At 38.5% G+C, this 26,292-nt stretch overlaps 1 protein-coding gene across 1 annotated transcript in view; it reads right to left on the bottom strand.

Annotated features, from left to right (window-relative positions):
- The window catches only part of LOC131688187 (mucin-5AC-like), a 30,963-nt gene extending 6,739 nt beyond the window's left edge, over positions 1-24,224 (bottom strand). Inside the window, exons 1-4 of the mRNA XM_058972356.1 lie at positions 24,033-24,224; positions 19,072-20,395; positions 18,691-18,870; positions 12,152-12,304 (exon numbers count right to left, since the gene is read on the bottom strand). Coding sequence (XP_058828339.1) covers positions 12,152-12,304; positions 18,691-18,870; positions 19,072-20,395; positions 24,033-24,224 — 1,849 coding nt within the window. The remainder of the gene's footprint in view (positions 1-12,151; positions 12,305-18,690; positions 18,871-19,071; positions 20,396-24,032) is intronic.
- Positions 24,225-26,292: the final 2,068 nt, after the last annotated feature.

Raw genomic sequence — 26,292 nt, 5'->3', positions numbered from 1 at the left:
ACTAGGGGCCCCGGGCACAACTGAGTTGAGGAGCTTCTATAATTGAACAGGTATAAACGCTGTAGAGTAGGATGATCAAAAAATGATATCCATCATCAGGGAGCCATCTATACCACCTTGAGATTTATTTTTCAAATTTAAGCCTAATCATTCAACCAAATCTGTGGAAATCTAAATATGCGCAGAAAATAATTCAGATTTCCATCACTATAGGTAATTGTAAATGTCCATGACCCCTCCAAACGCACCGACGAAAAACGGAAGATGATTTTGATAGATCTCAAAAAGATATCAGCATTTCTGGCCAATCTGACCAACATGCAATATGCCAATAAAATTCAACTTGTTAATAGATGACGACTACGTGATTTACAAAAGTTACATTACATTGTTCTCAATTTCTTACTGTTCCTGATATGATGCAGCTGGAACAAGTCAATTGACAGCTTTACAAAAAAGCATAATTCAACTACATTTACAGATGACAATATTGAATATTGTAACCATTGAAATCAATCGATATTATGTCGAATCTAAGTGCGTGATTCTAGGTTCATTCATTTTAGATATTCACATTTTTCGCTGCGAGAATAGAACGATTCTTTGAAATAGTGTCTCTTCATGCACAAATTGCTGGTAAGGTAGATTTTTGTTATAAATTCTGACATAAGTTTTGTGCTTTCTTTTATAGTGAACGTTTCTAAGAGTCGAAGATAGCAAACAAGTACATTATAAGTAATATTAACATTTTCATATTCAACGAATTAGTATCTCAATGACGGCGCCGGTAGTTAAGTGGCAAGTATAAGGTTTTGATGGTAGAGTCGCCTCGCTGATGTCGGTGATAGACACTTAGTGCAGAAAGAGACCGAAGAAAGAAAAAAAACAATAACAATAATTAGCCTTTTCATCTTTCGAAAGTACAGATGTACAAAATCAATACCTTCATTGGTACGTAAACGAATAAACATAGTAAAACATCGAAATTACTCCAACCTATTAATATGAGCAACACAATTCATTTCAATAATTCACTACCACGACTATTGGCAGTTCATTCATTATCAGCCACATACAGAAATGCAACCATCTACCAACGAAGCTCACCAAAGGCGAAAAGCAAATGCTATATCAGTTAAACTGCAATATTATATAATATGTAAACCCAAACATAAATGATACAATTTAAGTTTAAAAAATTCATTTTAATACCAGTAATACAAAACAGTCGAAATAGGAAACACATCGAATATACGCTGCCGTGAGGCACAAATCCTCGACTACCTACGGGATACGTTTCATTTGAGCCAGTATATTCTGATTCCTGATTCTGACGGCCTAAAATATTTTTGTTAAAGTGGAGTGCTGTACAGAAATATCATAATTAGTTCTGTACCAGACTACGACGGCATAGTCTCGAAGTCCAGGAGTCATTTTTAGAGGTTTTCATGTAGATGTGTCCATTCACAATCCCTGATGTGATGAAGAAATGAAAATTTGCCACCTACGCGGATCGCTTGCCAAACAAGGATTGTGTATTGAATTTCGACATCTTCTTCCTTGTACAAATTTTGCCACCTTGTTGGTTACCGCTCCTGTTTGGTGCCTTTCGAACTTTCTATAAGTGTTGTAGTAAAAATTTCATTGTTTTTGCTCAAAATGAATTGAAACTTGAATCGAAATGTTGTATTGACGTTTGAATTGGTCCAATACTATCCTGGTCATGCAGAGCCTCGTTACCGCTACCATCACTCCGCTTGACTGTCTGATGCTCTTTAAACGTCACATTTCTTCGTGTGTTTTGGCCCGATTTGATATCGTGCGTTATGAAAAATCAGTTCTAAATTGTATAGAGCAATCAAAAAAAAAATTTTTTTGCCCGAAGACTGCAATGAGCTAAACTGCCAAGAACTTCAGTAAATCGAAAAATACTGGACAATTACGAAGCAGCAGCATTTTGATAAGAATGAAATGAAAATTTAATGAAAGTAAAAGGTAGCTGGGAAGGAAATTACAGATACTACTTTGTAAAAGTTTATGAGTACCATTCAAAACTGTTTTAAATAGTACATTTCACAAACCGAATCTTTTTTCCTAATTTGGATAATCAATAAATTTTTGGTCACGGTTTCTACGTAGTGCAATAATTTCGTCGACAACCTTTGGTTGTAAAATTAAAGAATATTTAATGCACTAGAAGTGCATACGCTGTTAACTACATCAATAGCAGCCAGTTTGGCGCGTTTTACTTCGGACTGAGCTAATTGGAATCAGAAGTACATGTACCGAGGATTTGTAACAATATGTCAAAAAAAACTTTAACTGTTAGAATTATGCATTGGTTACAATTTCAACATGAAGATGTCTTTAAACGGATTTACAAAAGAGTTATTCTTAACAAATTGAGCTGTACCACCTTCCTGATGTGATGAAACTGGATATAATGTGGCCATGGTAAAGCTATATATCATCTTTCAATAAACATTCCACTTCGCGAGCAAAAGGCTTTTAAATCTCGAATCCCTTTCAGATGATTTAGAATCGGGATAATAAATAACGATTCTTTGGTTGGTCGAGTATATGTATTGGGCCGCTCTCTTCTTTTGAAGTATTTATGGCGCCAGTAGTGCAGACAGTCAGTATGGTTTTTTGCGCCTATCCTCATCGCGGCGCCCCTAAAATCCCGGGGCTTCTGGCCTGGTCCCAGTGTGCCCACGCGTAAAAACGGTACTGAGTCCTTGGCATTCTGAACGAAAGACTTGGACAGATTCAACTTTTTGGCCACATCCCTGACCGAAGCGTTGTGATTGCGTTTAAACGCATGCACTACACGCCTGTGAACCTGATCACTAATAGAACATCCATTCACCATATTTCTCCTTCCGTTCGATGCTCAACGTTTGCTAGTGGCGTTTAATCACACAACCAGGGATGCCATTATGCCAGATTTATCTGGCACAGCCAGAAGTTTTAGCAGCTTCCAGACAAAAAGATAAATCTCTCATTATACCAGATTTTTGAGTTTTAGAAGCACACTTTGGAAATTTTGGTAATAATATCCCAAATTGTTGCACATTCTATAGACTTTTCTACGGCTCATGTACGTACAAGTCACATGACACCAATACTACATCACTGGCTGGTGGAAAATAATAAAAGCAAATGGGATTGTTTCCAATCAAGAAACTGCATTAGTGTCCGTGAGACCGGCCGACAACAACTCAATGAAAACTAAAATTTATGCCAAATTTCGATGACTTTGAAGTCGTTGTCAAATGCCAGATTTTGTCAAACATTTTTAGTTGAACTGCTAGATTTTCTTGGCAACCCTGCACACGACTCACTATCAGGGGTGGCAACCTTTCAGATTTATCTGGATTCTTCCAGACATTTATGCGTCATCCAGACATACAGATTTTGTCTGATCCAGATTTTGGAGAATTTGTTCAGATTTTTCCAGACAATTCGAAACATAAAAAATAAATTGCAAGAACACAAATCCTTGATTTGTGACCCGCTTTTTGAAAAAGCTGAAAACAACATACCAAAGTGTTTTCGCTGAAAGTCAATTCAAGATTCTGTAAGCTCTGAGATTTAAATTTAATTTATGTACTCTATGCTGAAATTAACCTTTAAAAATTTCCTGGTTGGCAGCGCAATTACCGAATGTTCAGCAAGCCAAGATATGTTTGTTAACATACAAGTATGTTTCTTAAATAAAATTCAACAAATATACCCCATCGGTGAGGACTGAATCAGGTTAATTTAGAATTTAGGTCATCCAGACAATTCCAGACTTTTTCCTAAAATATTACAGATTTTTTTGAAAATGGCATCCCTGCTCACTATTAAGTTCTACAAGATGACGACACAAATGAACTCATGATGAATGAAGTTCATGTTTGACACTTCTCGGTGGTTTATTTACTCTGTCAGTTGCGTGAGTTCGAGTGCAACGGATGCTCATCTGTTTCATTTGAACTCACATAACTCCCATGTAAACAAACCACCGAGAATTGTCAAAGGAAGTTCATCCGGCTCATTTTGTTGGGTTATGTCGGTTAGTGTAAAACCTAATTGACTGCATGATTCAGCGTTGTTTTCCGATATCCCGATGAGATAGCTGAGGATGTCCCAATGAGAGAGTTTTCCAGGTGTTTGCGCAAAATTAATTCACAACGTTGCTTTTCGGGTTATATTTGACAGCGATATAAATACGGACAATACACTCTAAACTACTTCTTACCGAATTTCAAAAGGAAATACCGAATGGGTTATTTTCTACAGCGTTTGATGTAAGAGATTTGATGTGGGATACTCTTTATTTAACACCGAAAATTAGTAAGCAAATGTTTTTTGTTGTGATAAAAGTTTCTAAATTTATTGACTACATCACTGTACGGAAATTTCCTGGCTGAGTTTAGTGTGTAAATAGATGGATAAATAGATATCGCAATTGAATTCAAATATCTTTGACAACCTAAATACGGAAACAGATTGGATATAGCTTTAGCAGCTATATGTGAATATCAGTGTACATAATCGTTTCAAATTGAAGAACGGAGAATTTATACACTCTCAAAAATTTCGGTTCCTCTCTTTGCATGATATCAAATCCTTTCTTCGAGAACGCAAAGATAGAACAGCAAAATTAAAAACGTTCGTGAATGAAGCCATCGACGGGACCTGTAGTCAGCAGGAACATGAGTAGTCCCTTCTAAACAATCAAATACCACAACTTGTTCGGCGGCCATTATCGGGCACAACCCGCCATCAAAAAAATACCCCTTCGAAAAAAAATTAAACACTCTGTTGCATATATGCGGCAGCAAGCCTTCTCGATCGGCGATCGACCACGGAAGATCCCCCGCAGCAGATAAGCTATAGCATTTCGGCGGCCGGACCCAGGCAGACTTCTGACTTGGGGCCTACTTAGCAGTTGTGTCGTCGAAAAGAGATAAATTTGAGCAATTTATGACCATATTGTAGCCGTTGTATCCCGTTATCCGGGTGGGTTTCACTCGTCCCAACCATGCCTAGAGGAGAGGAATATAATGCAAGCGGCAGGCATAAATTCAATGACTTATTATTACATCGTAAGCGCACGGTCCTTTTAGAGCTCGGCGGCGTCGGTCCTCCTCGACGAGAACGGGAACCGTTCAGCCCGGCATGGGGCCACGTACGTACATCGGTACCTGTACGGAAGCTGAAGAAGTATTGAATGCCCAAAGTGGAAGTGAGTGAAGATAATTTTTTACTCAACAGTTGTTTATGGCTTCGCCACTCCGATGCGTTGTGGCCGGTTTTCTTTGGGAGTTTGTGCTTCTCCTAATTTATTTACTAATTTGAATTCCCCTTTGCTCATTTCGGTTATCGCCAGTTTGAATTAAACATTTATGGTTGCGATATCAGTTTAAATTTATTGGACAAATTGAGGCCCAGAACCAAAGCGGGAATTTGAAAAGGGCGTTAGATTTCCGGTGGATTGTGAGTGCATTCGGGCGATGCTAAGTTGGATGATTTAAAATGCCGCACGGTAGAGTTAAATTAATCGAAATATAGCGGCTATGTTCCGTCGGGATTTTTATGGGCACTCGGTTTAATGCAGTAGATGCTTGAGTAAAAATTTGATAGGTTTAATATCTAAATTCCAGTCCTAATTCTCAAACATTGACGCCACATTGAAATCTGTGATTCATATCTGTTTTATTCTACGATACTCAAAACAGATTCAAATAGGTAAGATATTTCCAGAAAAAATGCGATGTGTGGGAAAGGATCTATGTCGGTTTAAAATATCTGAGAAAATAGAAAAGTTTATCAAAGCGGCAGCCCTGACCTCAACTTCGAAGTTCCAAGACCCAGAGGAGTTAACCAATTCCGAAACTTATTGGATCTGTGGTACTGATGAGGACGAAGTATCTTGCGTAGTATTTCGAAATCAATAAAAGTTTATGAGCTACAATAAATATAGGAACGTTTATTCAACCACTAATAATTGGAGAGCTTACAGACACGTGTTTTGTCAATAATCATTGTTGTCATTAGTACCACACTCACATTCAGTAATACTCATTTGCTGCATACAGAAAAAATAAAACAAAACTATGAAATAGATTAAACGGAATAAATCCTTTCCATTGGTTACGTAGAACTGTAGTAATTTTTACCCCAGCAAGATGTAAACTAGACTTTTTTAGTTGACAGCAAATCACTATATCAGCTTCAGTTCATAATTAGGGTGAACACATCATTTGTATACGAACATCGGCAACGAAATGACTTTTATTGTTAATTGTAGAAATCTGTAAGGTGACCGAAGAGGTCCCGATGGCACCTCGCGTAATTTCGGCATTTATTCCACCGATCGCTTGCTGAACTTGTTCCACTTTGATGTAGTTGATGGGCTTCTGGGTTGGCTGAAAATAAAAAAAAATATATATATTTCAAAGTATCGGAACTGAAACACGAGCTCACTTACGTTATTGAAAACAAATGACCTGGGACTTGAGCTCGACCGAAGGATTTGTTTATAGAAGCAGATTCTATCGGTTGCGTTAAATGTTCCAAATTCACGCAACAGCGATGCACCGCTGATAATTTTGCCGCCATGCACGGAAGCTACCATTAGTAGAATTAGAATTAATCCTTTTCCAAGCTGGTACCGGACACTCATGTTGAATAATGCACGAAATTTTTCCTTACACTGAAGAGGTCAGGTTTTGCTTCAGTCGGTTATATAGATTTTCGAGTGTGCGATCGTACCTCACACAGCAAGTGACTTGTAAAATACGTAATCGATCGGGCAACTTTCCCTGTCGATGCCGGCCCATCTTTGGTGGTAATTAATTGCGTATCAGGGGACCATTTACGTTATCGATCACATTCATTGAGTACACGAGAATCGCGAAGCATCCGGGTTTAGGAAAGGTTATCGACAGATGCAATACAGTGCACTATGTAGTTATTCGCAATACACTCGATCTTTTCTTACGCGATAGATATGTGCGCGTAAAAAATCACTATGAAATACTCACTTGGAGCAGCAATAGTAAGGCAATTTCAAATGTTGTATCAACTATAAAGAATTTTTCAATTTTCAACTTAAAGAATTGAAAATATGGATATGGTCCACTTAAAGTTTAAAAGAAGCAAAAATATTATATAAGTAGGGTAACAAACCTAATTTAAACCCCTACATATTTTGGACACGGTTAATCAGGGCCGTGTGCAGAAAATTCTCAAGGGGATTTTTTAACGCTTATTTTAAAAGAAACGTCTAGAAACCCTCAAACTTTGAAGATTTTTTCAGAGGCCTGGACCTATCTTGTGAATCAAACAACTCTGCTCAACAAATTGGGAAAATGTTTGTTATCGAGAAGGAGTCATCAAAAGACACCGCTGCATAGTGATCGGAAACCCCAAAACTTAATTCACTAGGTGCCAAACCATCGAATATATTCACAAGGTATCTTTGGACGGATTGTTCGTAATATTCCTTCACAACCTTTTTAAAAATTAAAATTAGGTATGGCTTACTACGATCAAATAAAAAAAAAAAATAACTTTTTATGCTGACGAGGTAGAAAGTTGGTGTCTTCGACAAAGTTTTAGAAATGCTCGTAGAAAGAATTTTGTTGAACTAATTGAACTTGTAGGATTTAATGTTATCGATTTGTAAAGCGTTTTCTATGGCAACACCCTTAAATTTAGTTTTTTTTAAATAACTATTTCCACTGTGACTTTTCGTGCAATCCGTGCTCTAGACAAAGGCATTAAAACCACATAATATTGTTGAAGACTGTAAGTAAAAATACCCAAGTAAAAACATTACAAAATGAGCTTAAAAGATTCTTTCTTTTATTATGCGTAGTCCGGACATTGAAAATAGTGCATGCTCGTCCATTTTGGTTTGCACCTTTCTCTCTTATACGCAGTTGAACTTGGCGTAAAAAAATTTAAAATTCTTCAATAACTGTAAAACGAATGACTATTTTTACAAGAGGAGTGCGCCGCGCCGCCGATTTCAGGTACAATTTTTATATGCAGTGTTCAACAATATTTTTACATGCAGTCTTCAACAATAATTTAATTTTTACATGTAGTCTTCAACAATATTATGTGGTTTTAATACCTCAACATTTATCTGGAACATCGTTTGCACGAAAAATCACAGCAAAAAAAGCTATATTAAAAAGCTAAATTTAAGAGGTTTGCCTTAGAAAACGCTTTATAAATCGATAACATTAAGTCCTACAAGCTCAAGTTGTTCAACAAAATTCTTGATTATGAGCATTTCTAAAACTTTGTCGAAGACACCATCTTTTTACCTCGTCAGTATAAAAAGTTAATTTGTCTAGCTCAATCATAGTAAGCCATGCCTCAATTTAATTTTTATCAGATTGTGAGGAATATTCTTACGAACAATTCCTCCAAAGATACCCTATGAATATAATCAATGGTTTGCCCTCTAGTGACGTTTTTGGCATTTCCGACCACTGTGCGTTGCCTGCTGGCTCGTGGTGGATTCGGATTGGTTTTTAGTAGTCGTTAAGCCAACAGACTAAACTTAAACCTCTTGTATCTCGTATTCCTCATCCATCCGGGGCAACCGTTAAGTACTGCTTTAGTAAGGATTGTGTTCTTGCTTATTTTGTTTTGTGTTAATCGTCATGTTTTATTCATAGCTACTTTTCCTTACTTGCTGTCAAACCTTCGCGATATATCTCACCAGCTCAGGTCTGCTGTAAATATCGTACCCTGTTGGGACATGAACCGGTCCGGGAGTGTCGACCATAAGAATTTACATCTGTTTACAACCACCTTCGCCAGTTTGTCTTCATATCTCGCCCTGAGCAGAAGCAAAAAATCGTCCCGCGCAAGTGAAACAGTCAATTCTACCTAAAAATCAATCGGTGTCTATCACACAAGCAGTCCATATGACAATAGCCTATACCTACTGTGCGATTTAGTGATGAGTGACGGTGCCCAGCAAAAAGCAACACAGATGCGGCCGAACTGTGTTGCTGATGCTGTTGATTTTTCAAAATGCCCCGTAAGACTAGCCATTCGGGAAGTGGAACAGTTATTAAAAGTGCAGATGGAACTCAATCTGGCTGAAGTGAAAACCCTACAAATGCATCATATCAAACATTGCGTCCTGATTTCGTTCAACAACATTAACCAAGCTGAGTCATTCGCCTCGCGAAACAACATGCAGCACACCGCCGAATGCGGCAATGTTAAATATAGCATTCCCGTATACATCGAGAACGGCGCTGTAGAAGTTCGGGTCCATGATTTGGCTACGCGTACCCCTGACGGCGCGATTAAAAAATGCTTGCAAAAATACGGAGAAGTAGACTCCGTAACACATGATACATGGAGGAATTTTTTCCCGGGCATCCCTAACGGTGTTCATGTGGTGAGAATGCGTGTGACCAAGCCAATTCCCTCTTAATTAAGCTTGACAGTGTTAGGAAGGGACGATGCTCTCATTCAACAGACATCACTAGTCACGTACCCAGGGCAAATTCCTACGTGCCAGTTCTGCACGAAGAAGCTCCACCTCGGAAAACCTTGCGTAGAAACTGTTAAGGAAAACTCAAATCCAACTGAAATCAGCACACAACCATCTTACGCTAAACCACTAACAGCTGCAAAACCAGCTTCTCCGGATCAAGAAGCAACAAACATGAATTCTACAACGATCGCGTTTAATGTCTCTAAGCCAACAACCAGCAACAACAACAATGAAGCAAAATCAGAAGAGAACGGACACACAATAGCGACCCATACGATTAAAGCACAAACCAGAACAACCGATCGTGAACAGCATGCGAATAGCACAGATGAGGATATGGACGAGTACGACAACGAGAAAGAAGGCAGACTAAATGACCCTCAAGATTCGGCGAACAACTTTTCACCGCCAAGGAAACGAATCTCAACACGCAGCAGCAAGCTGCGTCAACAAAATGGCACGAGTAAAAAATAAATAATGTTTAATTCTTTATTTTTACATATTGTAAAATATTAAAAGATGTCCGGCTCAGTTATGCTAACGCGTTGAGCCGTGTCAAATAAACAGAGAAAAAAAACCACCTTCGCCGGGTTTCTTATCCTTCTTGATGCTAGTCGTTCCTATTTATCTGCTAGCTGGTGCTGAGAACTTCTTTGCGGCAGTATTTCACCCTATACCGATGCCCATTTTCGCGATCCATTTCGCTGCCACTCTAACGGAATAATCATCGGCGGTAAAATTTCTCTAGACAACGATATCCCGATTTTCTTCAAATTCGTGTTTTCCTCCTTGACTGCCGTTGCTAGCCCGCTGACCGACATCTGCTGTCTACTCACTACTTTTGCTAATATCGAAGCTAGTCGAAACGGTAACCGATCCTTCAGAGTAGCCGTCCAACTTGACATACATACCTTTCCAACCACCCTCGCAAAGTTTCGTCCTTGGTTTCTTCATTGACTTGTTTCTAGAGTGAACGAACTCAAATGACATTTTATGTGTTCAAACGGTTTGCAGTATATTTTTTTTCTGAACAGGATAATAAATTTTTAAAAGTAATTCAAAACGCTCATGAGGGGTTTTGAATTACCCTCAAACCCAACCCCTCCCCCTCCCCCGTGCGCACGGGCCTGCAGTTAATGTATTTGCCTCCTTCACTGCCAGGTTTTTCTGCGTTTGTTTGGTTTGATGCAACAATAACATTACTTGGGTTGTGTTTCAATATAATTAGTTCATCTTTAATTGTTGAATATTAAAAAGAATCCACGGTTTTAAAAAATATAACCGAAAATGTTTCATATTTCATATTTCAGATAGCGTCAAGAGGAACTGATTGACATGTTCAAATTGGATTTAAATATATAATTTCAATATTTTATTTAGTTTGTCTGATTTGGTATTATGCTTGTTACGTGTTTGAACAGGTTTCATTGTAATGTTTTATATAAATTATTGTGGAAGGGTCCGGAATGTGAAAAATTCGTCATAGAAAGAGTTATATCAATGTATAAAACATCCATTGACAGTTTTCTGTAAAGAACAGTAATTTTGGAGCAGATGCGTGCATGTATTGCATTAAAATATAGGCAAGCAAATATTATTGACGTTAACGTAATTTCACTTCCTCTAGGGGTCCAAATTTGGTTGGTTACCCTTTTGGATGTTACGATCAAAATTCGTATTTAGAATACTTGAACACCCCTACTTTATTGTTAGAATTGTGTAAACGTGTGTTTGTGTTAACCTTCCAAAGTATTCTGCATTTGGTTTCCTATTGCAAACAACTTGATTTCGGGATGTAGGAGGTGTTAGCTCTGCCGATTTTTCAATGACCCATTTCAGAATGACTGAGACCTAGCGGTATATTCTGAGGTCATTTTCCCTCCGATAAGTTCCGCTCAATTATAATTCGAGTACTTTTATACCAGTATTACAGTCAAACTTTCAACTCCTTGCAAAGTATTCAAGTGTTCATGGAATTGACGCGTATTTAGTGAATCATGAAATTTTAAAAGACATACTTTTTCCATACTTCCGGAGAAAACAAAAATAACTATAGCACAAAGGGTAAAAAACAAATTTCTTCAAATCCTCGATTCTTTATGATGACAAAAACATCTCGTAGCAGACCATTGGCCATACAATGCAATTCGCGTGACTGTTGCAAGGGCTTCCTAAAGCCGGCAGACATTTGCCTTCCTTACCCATGACAATCCTGCTTGAAACCAACGGGCATTTTGTACTTCACTGAACTTTGTTAGATCCATCGTCTAACCGATGCACTTGATCCTTTTTATGTCGGAAGTACTCACTAAAACAAAAATCGGAAACAGTTGAAAAACACCGACATTCAAAATTTTGAACGATTTTGAAGAAAAAAAATTGACGGGAGTGAAAATTCCTCGCGCTCGGCGCGCAACGCGTGCTTTGATCGAATCCCTTATTGTGTGAATGTGCGTAAATCGGTCAAACTTTTGATTAAATCAAAAATTGCTTCTTTTGCAAGATTAATAACGAAAATAATCATAATATTGAACAAATATTCCCCGAAGTTTCCTTTCCAGCGAATGCGAATTCCTGGGTCTTTGGTTTGACTTCTTCCATCAAATGTAGCATAAGCTCCTTGCTTACTTTCTTTGCCGTAGAACGTCAGTTTGTCTTGAACTGCATTTCGCCAATAACTGTCTTTAGCGTCTTCTTGAGGTTCCGCTTGGCGATTGCCTAATATTTTTCTCTTGGCCGGAGCTTGGGCGTGTTGGGAGTAGTAATGTCCTTGGGAACCATCTGGAGGTTATTTACAGCATACCGTGGCATTTTTCCGCAATGGCAAGATGTCAAATCCGGCCAAAACAAGAACAAAACTCTTTTTATAGGGGTTATGTTCGGCTTCCAGTCTTTGACATATTTAACAAACGGAATATTTACTTTTCATCCGGCTGCATGTATTGCACCTTTCTCAAGGAATTAAGCTAGTTACCGTGTTATCGTCAAGCACACCTTCATAACACGGTAACTAGCTGACGATAACACGGTAACTAGCTTATTTCCTTGAAAATGACGCAATACATGCAGCCGAAACGTCGGATGAAAAGTAAATATTCCGTTTGTTAAAAAGTTCAAAGACTGGAAGCCGAACATAACCCCTATAAAAAGAACTCCACCAACGGTCGTTCGGTTTCTCACAAACAAGAACAAAACAATTGTGTTGCTTAAGGCGTTTTTCAGGCACTCCTGCGCAGACATTTCCTGATTAATGGACCCGGTTGTGATGCAAATGTCGCTCTTCAAACCACAGGGACAGATGGCCTGCCACACAAGATGTTTGTTTGTGAACTTCGGCAGCTTAATGTGTTCGAAAATGTTTCCCCCTTCCCTCTTACAGTCGGCGTATAATAGTCTGCTTTGATGTAGGTTTTGTCATTTTGTACCAAATTTCGTCTTTATGTATAGCTTCCGCGATTGTTCTCTGGCCGATTTTTTTTTTTAATTATCGATTTGGAGTCACCACCTTCTTATAAGTTGACAGTCTGGCTCTTTTCTTAGTTCGATGTCCGTTTGCAGACGACATTCCTGGCTTGCTTGCGTATCTCCGGTGGAGAGGATGGGGCTCCGCTTGAAATAGCTGGGCCCTTTTATAGCCTTTGTGTGGCTTTCGGTTTCCCCCGATCCAGTCATTCTGACTCTCGATAAACATTTTACGTGGGTGACAGTTAATTTGGCTACATACAACAATTTCGCCAACTCGGCGTGCGACTCGTTCTAATTTTCACGATGTTCGAGCGAAATTTATCTAATTACTTTGAAATCCCAAATATTATCTCGTGCTTTTATTCATAGATTTCGGAACATTTTTTGCAGACTGACTATAAAATCCGAACTGATTTATGATATAGCACATCTTAATCGTGATCTGTTTTTTTGTGGTTGTGAATTAGTTTACAACATCAAAACCATCAAAACAGTGTTGATATCGTGAGCTGTTTCACAAATTCTAGAATATTTTTCATGGCTTAATACCTGCCTCGACAGCTTGTATCTGATTTATTATGTATTGTAATATCCGTGAAATATTTCACAAACTCATGAAATAGGTTTCTACTTTCATTATAAAGCTTATATGCTCCGCAATCTCACAATTCATACAATTTAATTTACGGATCTATTTTTGTTGTCTGAACTGGTTCTTAGCTTAAAGCAAATTAATCACGTATTTAGAACGAAGTTTAAGCGACTCAGATCATGGTGTCGGATTTCTACGTGAAAATCGGAATATTTTTCAGCGATCCAATTTTGCTCCGTGAACTGATTCCGGATTCATAGACCACGATTTTATTTTCGACCTAATGCAATAGTTCACAAAACCATGATACCGCCAAATGATTCCACTTTCAGCATCTAATTCATTTTTGTGCATTCTCTGTGCATTCATTTTTCTAATACAGTGAAGACCCGATTTTATCAGCTTTTTGACCCGATTTTATCAGCTTCGTATGAAAATTGATAGCTGGTAGTTTGATGGGCTCTAGCAGACGAACCAAGTTGAATTCGAGTAAATCCTTTTTTGAGGATATTTTTCTTATCTTAGAGATCTGAAACAGGCAAAAAAATTTCAGACCCCCTTAAGCGAAGTTTATGATAAATAGGCTAAATCTAGGGACCAAAGAAGAATATTTTAAGAGCTTCAGTTTTGTAAAAAGAAAGAAAAATATGTGTCCCGATTTTATCAATGTCCCCGTTTTATCAGCCTGAAATTCAACAAGGGGATGATAAAAACGGGTCTTCACTGTATGTTAGTTACGATTCACAATTCGTTCTCGTAGAATAGTTCACAAAATTATAAAATACTTTTCCACTTTTATGATAAAGCTCATAAGATATGAAACTGCACTGTCTTAATATTTCACCTGAGTAATTTCACAAAATTTAGAATATTATTCATGGATTTTAGACCTGAGGTTCACTCTTCGCAATCACAGTTATATGAGTGACGAGTACTATGATTCTAACATTTATACGCTAAAAGGGCATTACGATTAAAATTTGATCGATTTACACTTCCCACATTTCTTTAATCGTATATTTAAAACCTCTCATTTGGTAGGTATGTCCGTTGACATTTGCTTTTAAGCTATCAAATTAACGTCCAATCAAGAGGAGCAACGTATGCTCGTCCATCGCAAAAAATCCGAACGCTTGTCGACAGCCAGAAAACCTAGATCGGGCTTTAGGTAGAGACTTCAAATCGCTACAATAAACGAAACAAGGCGGTCAACACACGATTCCGGAATCTGTGCACGAGGATGCTGACGAAGTTCGGTTGCGTGTAATGAACGACAAAATATAGGTCAAGCCAGACTTCAAACAGCTGCTGGGGCAGGAGTTTATGCAGTAACCGGAGGAGGAAGTGGTGGTGGATGTTTAGCTTATGCAACTGTTGAAATTCACTTAGAAATGTGTGATTTGGAAGGCTATCTGTACCTGTTGCTTGAAAAGCGAAAAGCAAGCGGGATCGTTAACCAGGTAATTTTCGTGAAAGAGTGCCTGGAATTCGATTGTTCCGTGCTGTTTTGGTGGCCCTCGTAATACCTGAGGTTTTATGGCACTTTTGAAACCTTTTTTAAAACTTCCCATGTACTTGTAGTGTGCTATAAAATGCTACTTGGGCAGCTTTGGCATCCTGAATTATGAAAAAGGCCACGTGTAGTATGTCATCAATAATGTGAAGTTGGTGTACACGAACAAAAATCCTCTCAGCACGCCAAGGCTCTGTTCAATCGAGAATTAAGGGAGGATTGTCAAGTGGAACAGACGGAAGTCAAAAAAAAACTATTGGAAGAGAGAAGCAGTTTAGGGCAAACTGGTTTTCTGCGACAAGCCAAGTGGACGAAGTGGCTGTACAGAATCAAGTAGCAGGAATGAAACGGTTAATTACGACAGGCTAGCAACACTAACACGCTCTGGAATTATCAAGGAGCTTTATTTAATTCATTTTAACCGTAATGAAGTAAATATTAGTATTAAGTATTAGAAAAAAGCACGTTTTATATTCCACGCACGAGTAAAGTGGGATCATTATAGACGACATGGGGCAGAATTCAAAATTTGACCCAGTGTCAGATGCCAAGGCTTTGGACACGGCACACAAAAATGGTTGTTTTGATTCCAAATGTATGATCTATGGTGATAAATCGCACTCAAAGGACGCTAGTTTCAAATGAGCTAATTGTAGCGAACATCATAAATTGAATTTCTGGGCATGTCCTATTCGAGAAAAAAATTTAAATTCTCGTCCAAAGCAGCAAGAACAACATATTTAAAATTTACCTACTTCTTCAGATACATGTCAAGAAAACAAGTTTAAACGTGTTAATCCGCCTCAACATAGAAAACCAATTTCTCTACCTATACAAGGATCTTCTAACTCTGTTACACCATTTTGTGTCATCTTATGCTTCAGTCAGGAAACACGGCTAAAAGAACGATAACTACCATGCATATAATTTCATTTTCAGTCAACGCTTTCTTTGCTGCAACCGATCCAGGTAGCATTAGAAGAAAGATTGCCTTTTTGCAGTAATCAATGCTTCAATTGATGACTGCAATGCTAAATTCTATCTTCATGTTGGGAATTTACTAAAATAATTGTAATGAATTTAAAGTATAAAAATGACTTTAAATAATCATTTAAATTTATTAAATTTGAATGCTCATTTATTAAAAACGTGTGAAGAGGAATTTTTAAACTTCTTGAGGGTTCATAATGTGTATATAGCCGTTGTGACCGAAACTATTTTAAAACCTATCATTAAATTGAATAGTAACTCTAATTTTGTTACTCATCGATTTGATCGAATTGTTGGATTCAGCGGAGGAATCGCAATAGTGGTTAATCGCAGGATCAAACATTGCGTTCTGCCGTCTCTTGACACCTAGGTAATCGAGAGTTTGGGTATCGAAGTTGAAACCGATGGTATAGTTTTTATTGCGGCAGCGTAATTGCCATTTCAGTGTACTGGCTAGCAAATTAATTTCTTGAAAGGAAACTGCAAGAAATCGGTCGAAATTCTTTATAATCGGTGATTTTAACGCTAACTACTTTTTAATGATTGATCTGCTGGTTATTATTCAATTTTGTTGTCAAATGGACCCACGTGCTATTCGTTTGAAAGGAATCCATCAACAATTGATTTAGGTTTCACAGATCAAAGTCAAAATCCGGACCCCCAAGGCCCTTCCCTTGGATCTGCCCCTATCTTCAACTACAGAAGCTCAACCTAGGAATCTCATCAGTGTTCGACTTGAACAGTACTTCCTTTTGCACATATTTATGATCTTTTTCCTTGGGTACTTAATCGATTTAGAATATCCATTCGTATATCAATTTTCTATATCACATTTCTCTTAGTCGTCATTTGAAGAAAGTAACCAGCATCTTGAATTTTATTAATACAACAATAAATAATTAAAACCTACTTAAACTATTTTCTTCATTGATGAGGCTACGAAATTCACACTATCGCAGAACATATCCTTCAACTTGGTTGTTCTGGCCCGGCTGAAGGTCAATTTGAAATTTATCCCAGTTTGATCCACCATTTAGCCGTGTTATGGCTCTTGTTGTAAAAGTAGCATCTGAAATATTGAATAGGTAATGTAATAACTCGTATTAGACGGGGACAATCAATTTAAAAATATGAGTATCTAGATCTGCACTGTGAAATTAAATTTGATTCCACATCTAGAGCACACATGACCGGGGCGTAAAAGCCGAAAGCAAAAGTGCACTTTGAGGAGAATTTCCGAATAGTTAACCTAGAATCAGGGGTGCCAAGATTATCTGAGTTCACCCAGATTTTTATGCGTCATCCAGATTTGTGTCTATTACAGATTTTAGTGAATTTGTTCAGATTCTGGCGAAGTTGCCAAACACCTACATAGCGTAAACGAACCGCATTCATTGTCGTCGTTTGTGATTAAAAATATTGAATAGATTAAAAATCTTAAAAAGTGTAAAATAAGGAAAGAGAAGCTATACCGCTCCCGTCTGGTAGCTGTACTGGGAGCAGTATTTTTTGTCACGTTACTGCTTTGCTTACAGACTGCCGTACAGCGCTGGGCGTCCTGCACTAGCGAACGACAGCAGCGTCGAAAGAGAAATGAGAATGTAGGCAGAAAAATTACAGCCGCAGAAAAGGTAGGCATTTTGCATCCTTGGGACAGAGTAACAATAACAGAGTATATAGAGTGGAATATAGCAGATGTTTGAAATTGTTGGAAATATTTAGTTAAAAAGTTGGTATTTATTTATACGGGTAGACCATTTGGAAATGGGTTCAAAATTCTAATTGATTGCTGTATGGAGCCCAGCTCAAACGCAACAACCTATTTCGTATCCGATTGAGTTACAGAATGGTTTGTCCGGAACGGTGCAATTTATGTCCGCTGCACTGCAAAAAAAAATTAGAGATCGGAATAATACGTACCAGCAACGTTTATCCAAATGCAATATTCGCAGTAGCTGATTTCGTTTCCGTACCTTATGGCAGTGTGGTAGTAGTTGTGGCTGTTGTAGAAGATGTATTAAAAAATAACAAATCAGAATGGTTAACAGTAACATTCGATCACCTCAGATTCGAACAAAATTAGGCAAATGCGGAATACTATATTTTCCACAGGTGAACAGATCGATGTAACACAAATTAATCTTGAAGATAAGAAATGCTAGTTCTTGTACCGAAGAAATGTTTGGAAATACTATCTTTGAACGAAAAATAGAAATATCAATATAGGAAAGAGTTGAACCTGTGAAATGCTATTGAAAATTGTCCTAGAGAGAGCTGTTTTTTCACATTTCTCCCATTTAATTCAATCATATCTCTGTCGAGTTTTTGGTAAGAAAATACCAAAAGTATTCGTCAAAACCTAAAAAGAATTATGTACGTTTACAATCGTTGTCTGGGAGGTCCGAAGAAACAAAAGATCAACATTCCGCTGGAAAATTTTAGTACCACGCCTTTGTTAGCTTTCGTGTCACAAGGGTCTGTTCATCTGTGGAAAATACATAATTTACTGTTCCTGCAACATGATAAAAGTTTTGTTAGGATCTGATATGTTCGATGTTTGCTATGCCGGTCTAAAATGCAGTATCGCAGCATTATCTGTCTCTGTACCGGCAGTAGTCGTCGTTGCATCGGTTGTTGTAGTAGTAGAAGCTGTCGTCGATGTCGTAGCATCGGTTGTTGTTGTAGCACCTGTCGTAGTAGTTGCCCCTGTCGTTGTGGTACTAGAAGCTGTAGTGGATGTTGTAGCATCGGTTGTTGTTGTTGTAGCTCCTGTAGTAGTTGTCGTTGCTTCGGTTGTTGTAGTACTAGAAGCTGTAGTGGATGCTGTGGTATCGGTGGTAGTTGTAGACCCTGTAGTAGTAGTAGTAGTAGCAGTATCTGCAGCGGTAATTATAGTACCAGAAGCTTATTATTATTGGCTTTATTTAGGATATTTTCTGCCGGTGGCACCTGTCGTTGATGTTGTGGGTGCTGCGGTCGTTGTAGTACTAGCAGCTGTCGTTGATGTCGTTGGTGCTTCGGTGGTTGTAGTACTAGCAACGGTCGTTGATGTTGTGGGTGCCGCTGAGGTTGAAGTACTAGCTACAGTCGTTGATGTTGTTGGTGCTGCGGTGGTTGTTGTACTAGCTACAGTCGTTGATGTTGTGGGTGCTGCGGTGGTTGTAGTACTAGCAGCTGTCGTTGACGTGGGATCTGCGGTGGTTGTAGTACTAGCGGCTGTAGTTGATGTTGTGGGTGCTTCGGTGGTTGTAGTACTAGCAGCTGTCGTTGACGTGGGTTCTGCGGTGGTCGTAGTAGTAGCAGCTGTCGTTGATGTTGTGGGTGCAGCTGTGATCGTAGTACTAGCAGCTGTCGTTGATGTCGTTGGTGCTTCGGTGGTTGTAGTACTAGCAACGGTCGTTGATGTTGTGGGTGCCGCTGTGGTTGAAGTACTAGCAGCTGTCGTTGATGTTGTGGGTGCTTCGGTGGTTGTAGTACTAGCAGCTGTCGTTGATGTTGTGGGTTCCGCTGTGGTTGTAGTACTAGCAACGGTCGTTGATGTTGTGGGTGCCGCTGTGGTTGACGTACTAGCAGCTGTTGTTGATGTTGTAGCGACGGTTGTTGTTGTTGTCGCACCTGTAGTACTAGTGGTACCGGAAACGGTAGTTGTACTTCCTGAAGTCGTAGATGGCGTTGGTGTTACGGTAGCTGTAGTACCAGTACCGGTCGTTGATGTTGTAGCGACGGTTGTTGTTGTTGTCGCACCTGTAGTACTAGTAGTACCAGAAACGGTAGTTGTACTTCCTGAAGTCGTAGATGGCGTTGGTGTTACGGTAGCTGTAGTACCAGTACCGGTCGTTGATGTTGTAGCAACGGTTGTTGTTGTTGTCGCACCTGTAGTACTAGTGGTACCGGAAACGGTTGTTGTACTTCCTGAAGTCGTTGATGGCGTTGGTGTTACGGTAGCAGTAGTGCCAGTACCGGTCGTTGATGTTGTAGCAACGGTTGTTGTCGTACCGGCTGTAGTACTAGTGGTTCCAGAAACGGTTGTTGTACTTCCAGGAGTCGTAGATGAGGTAGGTGTTACGGTTGTTGTAGTTGTCATTACTGGTGTCATCGTCGGCGTTATACTGATTGTAGTTGTGGGGGGTGGAGGAGTGCACATCATTTCTACGCGAACATCGCCACCGAAGGAATGTCGACTCTGCGATGCTTGAACGGTCACTGCGACCGATGGTGTACCGATTGCGCCACTGGAAATTTCCGCTAATATTCCAGCGCGCCTTCGTGGCATTTGCTGGATTTTGATATATGTGATGGGCATGTTGGTGGGCTAGGTTGGGTGAAATATTGAATAAAAACTGCTTTTAACATATTTTTATAATTCATGATATTTGCAGCCAAAACTGCTATTTGCTTGTTGAATATTCTAAATGCCACTTCAAATCAAAATGTGCATGACAAAAAATCCTAACATATGGTGATTCCGAGATATTCTAAAGAACGGACAAAATCACGAGCGGTTATAATATACGAGTATATGTTGGTCGTAGATACCATTTTTTTTCTGTTCAATTTTACACTTTTTTGTTTATTATACGATTGCTAATAATATCACGATTTTCCGAATTAAGTGTTTTAGTGTGGGAAGCATTTCTTGTATGAGTATCAATTTGAGTGTCAATAAAAATATGGTTGGGTTAAAATGACGCGAAAATGTTCTCGTTCTCAGAAAATTGTCCTTTTGCCTAGCACGTTTGCGTGTGATCTCTGGTGTTTATACTAAGAGTACAGTGCGCTGACCCACAACAGAAATTAAAATTATGTAAACTCGTCATTTTAAGCGTTATTATATTTGTGTAATCTATGTAAAAACTACTTCCTCTCCACTAAGGAGAAAATAGTTTAAAACCACATTCGCACATTGAGGAGGATTTTGGGGATTAAAAAAACCTCTCCCATGAGGGTTATGAATTGCTTTTATTAACTTTCTGCTCATGAAAAAATTATATTGCGAGCTGTTTTGACATATAAAATGTCATTAGAGCTCAGTCATTCTAGAAACAAGTCGTTGCAGAAACCAAAAAGAAACCGTGCGAAGGTGGCTGGAAAGGAGTGGCTGAAAAATAAATGGTTTACAAAAGTTGGCATCGGTATCAGGAGAAATACTGCCACCGAGGAACTCTCAGCACCAGCTTACAGATAAATAGGAACGCATAGCCAAGAAGAAAGATGGTTGTAAAGAGATGCAAATCATTATAGTCGACACATCCGAATCGGTTCGTGTCTTAACAGGTCACTACATTTGCAGTAAGCTAGAAAAAGCATCTATGAAAAAATATGAACAATTAATACAATCAACTAGCAGCACAAGAGCAAAACCACAATTCCTACTGAAGTAGTACCTAACGATACAGGAGGTTTAGCTTTTTGGTTGGCTTAATCACTACAAACCAATCCGACACTACTACGAGCTAGCAAGCAGTGGTGTCCATTGAAGCTTCCTTCTCGATAATAGAAATTAACCCAATCTATTGAACTGAGTTGATTGGTATACAAGAATCGGCGCTCCAGATCTCGAAAAAAAAACTTCAAATTTCAAGGGTTTCTATACCTTTCTTTTATAAGACACGTAAAAATTCAAAACCCTCCCCATGAGAATTTTCTGCAAACGGGGCCTGGTATCATCAGGATCCGACACTAACTTAGTGGCAGGACGAAGCTACACAGAAAAAAATATTTTGTATTTTTAAGATTTATTTTCATGCACATATTTGGAGCCTGAATATAAATGTAAAATTAAGTTCCACCACAAATACACACAACTTGTCGTGCTTTCTTCAACGCATTTTATTATAATTTTGCACGTTGTTTGAAAATTACAGTTTCATTAATGTATTTTTAATCCAATATTGCTGTAAAATAAACGACATGTAATATCACACGAACGAAAGTGTAAAATCATATGCTTTTTGATGCTCCCATTGAGTGCTTCGAATTCAACTTAATTCTCAATTTAATTTTTGATTCAAGGTTTATATGTTTCATTCGTATTGGTTTACATGTGGTTTAAAATTCATAATTTTTTGATGTGTAGCACCGGATTGGCGCTAGCTCCAAAAACGAAAACACGATTTGTGTTGCTGAGCAACCCAGGCACATCACGTAGGACTAGGGGTTTACCCAGAAATACAAATCGTGTTTTCATTTTATAGTTGGCGTCAATCTGGCGCCAGCTTAGTCCTGTCCCCAAGTTAGTGTCGGATTCTGATGAAACGAAGTCAAAACGCAAACCTCATAACTAATTTGACATTTTAATAATTAGCTTTATTCTGGCTAGTACTACATCCGAGTTTTTTTTAAACTCGATGAAGTGCTCATTTTTGAAGAGTTTAGGTGCTTCTATAAAACATCTTCTATTTTTTAAATAATTTATTTATTGGACTCGGTTCAATGTGGATCATTTAAACAAAAAAAAAATAACAAAACGAGTTTTAAGGCATGTCCTGCAGATCTCTAGCAACCAACTTGCCATTTCGTGTGGAAACCTATTTATGATGCGGCGGAAATTTTTTCTCATTAGCTCCTAGGGATCGTTTCTTTCTATCTCGTACGCCTTTTTGTCGGCATCGTGGTTGCTGCCTTCGCGTTCGCGAACATCTAATTTCTTTGTTACTTCTTGCCTTTTAAGAGTCATGAGTGTTGCTGGCCATTGATTTTGAGGTACTGGACGCAGCTCTTGCTTTTATCAATACTCGATCAGAAGAGCATAACAAAACAATATCACAATTATAACTATGGTTGATATTTATAACAACTGGGGTTATATTCAGATAAAGGAACTAAAAGTGGATTGCGGACAGTTTTCTATACTATCAATATTATAACATTATTTGTTATGAAACGATCAATTTATGAATTGATAGTTTGTTACTAGATCACTGTCAATAGATGACTAGATCTAATACAGTTTTTATCTAGTCTCTCACGTTTTGGAAAAAAAAACTATATCTTATTTTGTTTTAACTTTGATCAAATCATATCAAATTTTGTTACAATTTTGTTATTATTAACCAGTTTTTTGTTTTTTTTTCTGTTATTTTCACAATTACCCAGCCGGATTTATAACAGGATCTGTTTCAAAATATTTTTGAAATAAATAACTCCATAATCTGTTATTCTCTTCTGATCGGGTATAACGATATCGAAGACTGTGAATGTGCAAAGAATTTGGGTAGTAGTTACTATATGTGTCCATCGTAATTCTTCCAAATGTAACAAGAGCTTTTAAAAGGGCACGGTGCCGGTAAGTGGTGTCAGTTCTTATAGTCGAAGATTGAATTTATCACCGTCATTTATATGATGATCTTGATTATAGCGTTGATATACACAACCACGTATTTTAAGTTCTAATGCAATACAAATAGTTTTGTCTCGGCAAAAATTTATTAAATGTTATAAGCAGGATACCTGACAAAAAGTCGGTTTTATGCGAAAAGTCAATAATATCCGTATGTAGCCGGAACACCATTTCTTGCTTCTGCGACTCACTCTTCTCGTCAGCAAGTATAAAAGTAACTAGTTTTGCGTTCTTCCGACAAGGCTCACAATGTAAAAGCAACTGTTTTTGTCGTTCGCTTCGCACTGGATAGCAGTCTTATTGGTTGGAAACAGCATTTTTCTTTAGCATTTTCAAATTATTTTTTTCAAACCAATCGAGGTACAAATTTGTTTTTCTATAATTCATTTTGGCAAAAAATTCGGCGGGCTACTGGCTACGTGCCTGGCCTGTGTATTTCGATTCACTTTTATAGCTCAAAGCTTCAATAGTAAGACAAATCTTTTGACTTTTTCGACAGTTTATCATATATACTTTGCACTCAAAATATTGAACGATAAATAAACATAAACATCTGTGATTTCCATCGAAAAATGTTGCACTTCCCAAGTGTTACCACTTACCCACTTACATTGTTAAAACTTAGCACCACGGGGCTTGATTTTCCAGCAAGAATTTTTTGGTAGAAACAAATCCTATTGTTCGAATTATACTGCCCAAACTCCAACAGCTGGTAATCCGGAGTGTCATAGATCACATTACACCGCACTTCTAACAGTAGCACCAGTAAAGTAACACCGAACAGATACCGAACATTGGCCATCATTGGGCACCGCGATTATGTATGATAGTGATGATCCCTGCCGAAGATCATATGTTGCACTGAAAAGTGTTGCATTTCAGTTAGCAGGTTTTATAAAATTGTTAATTTGGCCAACTTTCGCCGGGAAACTGGCTTTTGTGAGTCCCGCATGAGAACCGGGATCAGGTTGGGCTGAAAATAAACACCGAACGAACACATAACCCAGATTCCATACCAGGAACGAAAAAAAAATCGCAGCTTGTTCTCAGTTTTGGCAATGTCTCGGTGAAATGGCAAGACAGTGAAAATGCGTAAAAGTCGAAATCGAGTGACGTCGAGACCGGGTAACATGCATCTGGGACATACAGGGAAATGTGCTGCTTTTAAACTTCAGCTGGTAGGATTTTTTTCTCTGTGGAGCTCCGAAATTTTACCCACGAACTGCGGGTACTGTTTGTTTTTTTTTAAGTATTTATGCAAGTTCCTGTGTAAGTTTTTCACTAGGAAAGCATTTGATTTAATCGTAGGCAAACGCAAAGCACTGGTGCACTCAGGGTTTAAGAGTTTAAGGTAGCTATAGTGCATCCTTTAAATCTTTTTAAATTTTAAGAAACACTAGATTCCCAAGTAAATCACGTATTTCATGTCTACCCGAGTAAATTATCCTGAGTTCAAACATCACACAGCCACTTGAAAAAATTATGAATATGGTCCGTTTCAAATTTCACAACCATCCTTTCACCATCTAGGGATCTAGGGGTCATCACAATTGTGTTTTCATATGGCATATTCGTTTTTGACAGTGCACTACACCGGTGTAGTCGGTGCTACACTCATTCAAACTTGGGTGTAATCAGTCTATCTCTTTCTTTGCACTACACCGGTGTAGCATCAAGAAAAAACGAAAACGCCAATAGATTGACCCATTTCAAACACCGTTTGGAATACTACCGCATTGATGACTCGGTTTTAGTTCGCCCAGTAGGCGAGTTTTATAAAATTTGTCACGTGCTTTTTCCTTTCGTTCTTCGTTATTAGAAACTGAATCTGATTAGTATATAATATGTATGACTTTTTCCTCATTCAGACCTAGTCATTATAGTTGATTGAAGTTTTTTTTTGTTTTCAGGTTTCAGATTTATGATTTAAAGTCTACCGTGAAATAAGTCGTACATCACATTTTGAAAACCGTTCACTGAACATCACCACGATAAACGAAAGTTTCATTATGGTGCCTAAAATTAGGTTGCCCCAGTGACACACATATTCCGGGAAATACTTTGGCATACCCGAAAAATTAATTCATTTGCATATCAGGATATGAAACCGCTGCGCCTCAATTTTTCGCAAACTAGCAAAGAGGCCGCCAAATTAAATAATTAGATTAATGACAAGCAATTAATCGAACATGACCCAGCTTCGCTCTGGACGGGGAGTCCTTGTTCCTGAAGGACCGGGCGCACCAAGCTGACCACTATAAAAACCATTGAGGGCCAATGCCCTTGGAACAGTTTCTGGTGCGTAGCGTTTTTAAAATGAGCCTTAATTTTGTCTGTAATTTTTCCTATTGGTCCGTGGGACTCGTTTTGCTAGTGTTGCTCGGTGCATATCCAACGGCAGATGGATACAATAAGTTTACCGGGGCACAGACAGCGGATTTAACCTATTTCTTCGGATCCCGATTGGCAACGGACACGCTTTGCTACGAGCGAACCGTCACCAAAGGTTCCGTAACACCGATTCAAGTGCAGTACACAAATCCGGTGAGGAGAGTTTTTGTTTGTTTGCTATATAGTGAAAGCTTGCTTCGCTGTGAAATGTATCGTAAATGGTGTTTGCTCATTCCAGAATGCCAAAGTAATCAACTTTGTGACGATAAACGCGGACAGGTACTCCAAGTATGGTTTTCGCGTGTACATTGAGCGAGGAGCCGTGGCGACGACAGCGATATCCTTCCAGATGTCCGGAAAGCGAGTGCTACCATACAACGTGGTCTTTCAGTATTGGTGTGCGGCTTAAGATAAAAACAAACGGAACTACATAGTGCTTTTTTGGTAAATAATAATAATAAACCAGACTTTTGTAACAG

The sequence above is a fragment of the Topomyia yanbarensis genome, chromosome 3 (assembly GCF_030247195.1).
Source record: "Topomyia yanbarensis strain Yona2022 chromosome 3, ASM3024719v1, whole genome shotgun sequence".
Classification (NCBI taxonomy): Eukaryota; Metazoa; Arthropoda; class Insecta; order Diptera; family Culicidae; genus Topomyia; species Topomyia yanbarensis.
This window is presented reverse-complemented; position numbering and strand designations above follow the sequence as displayed.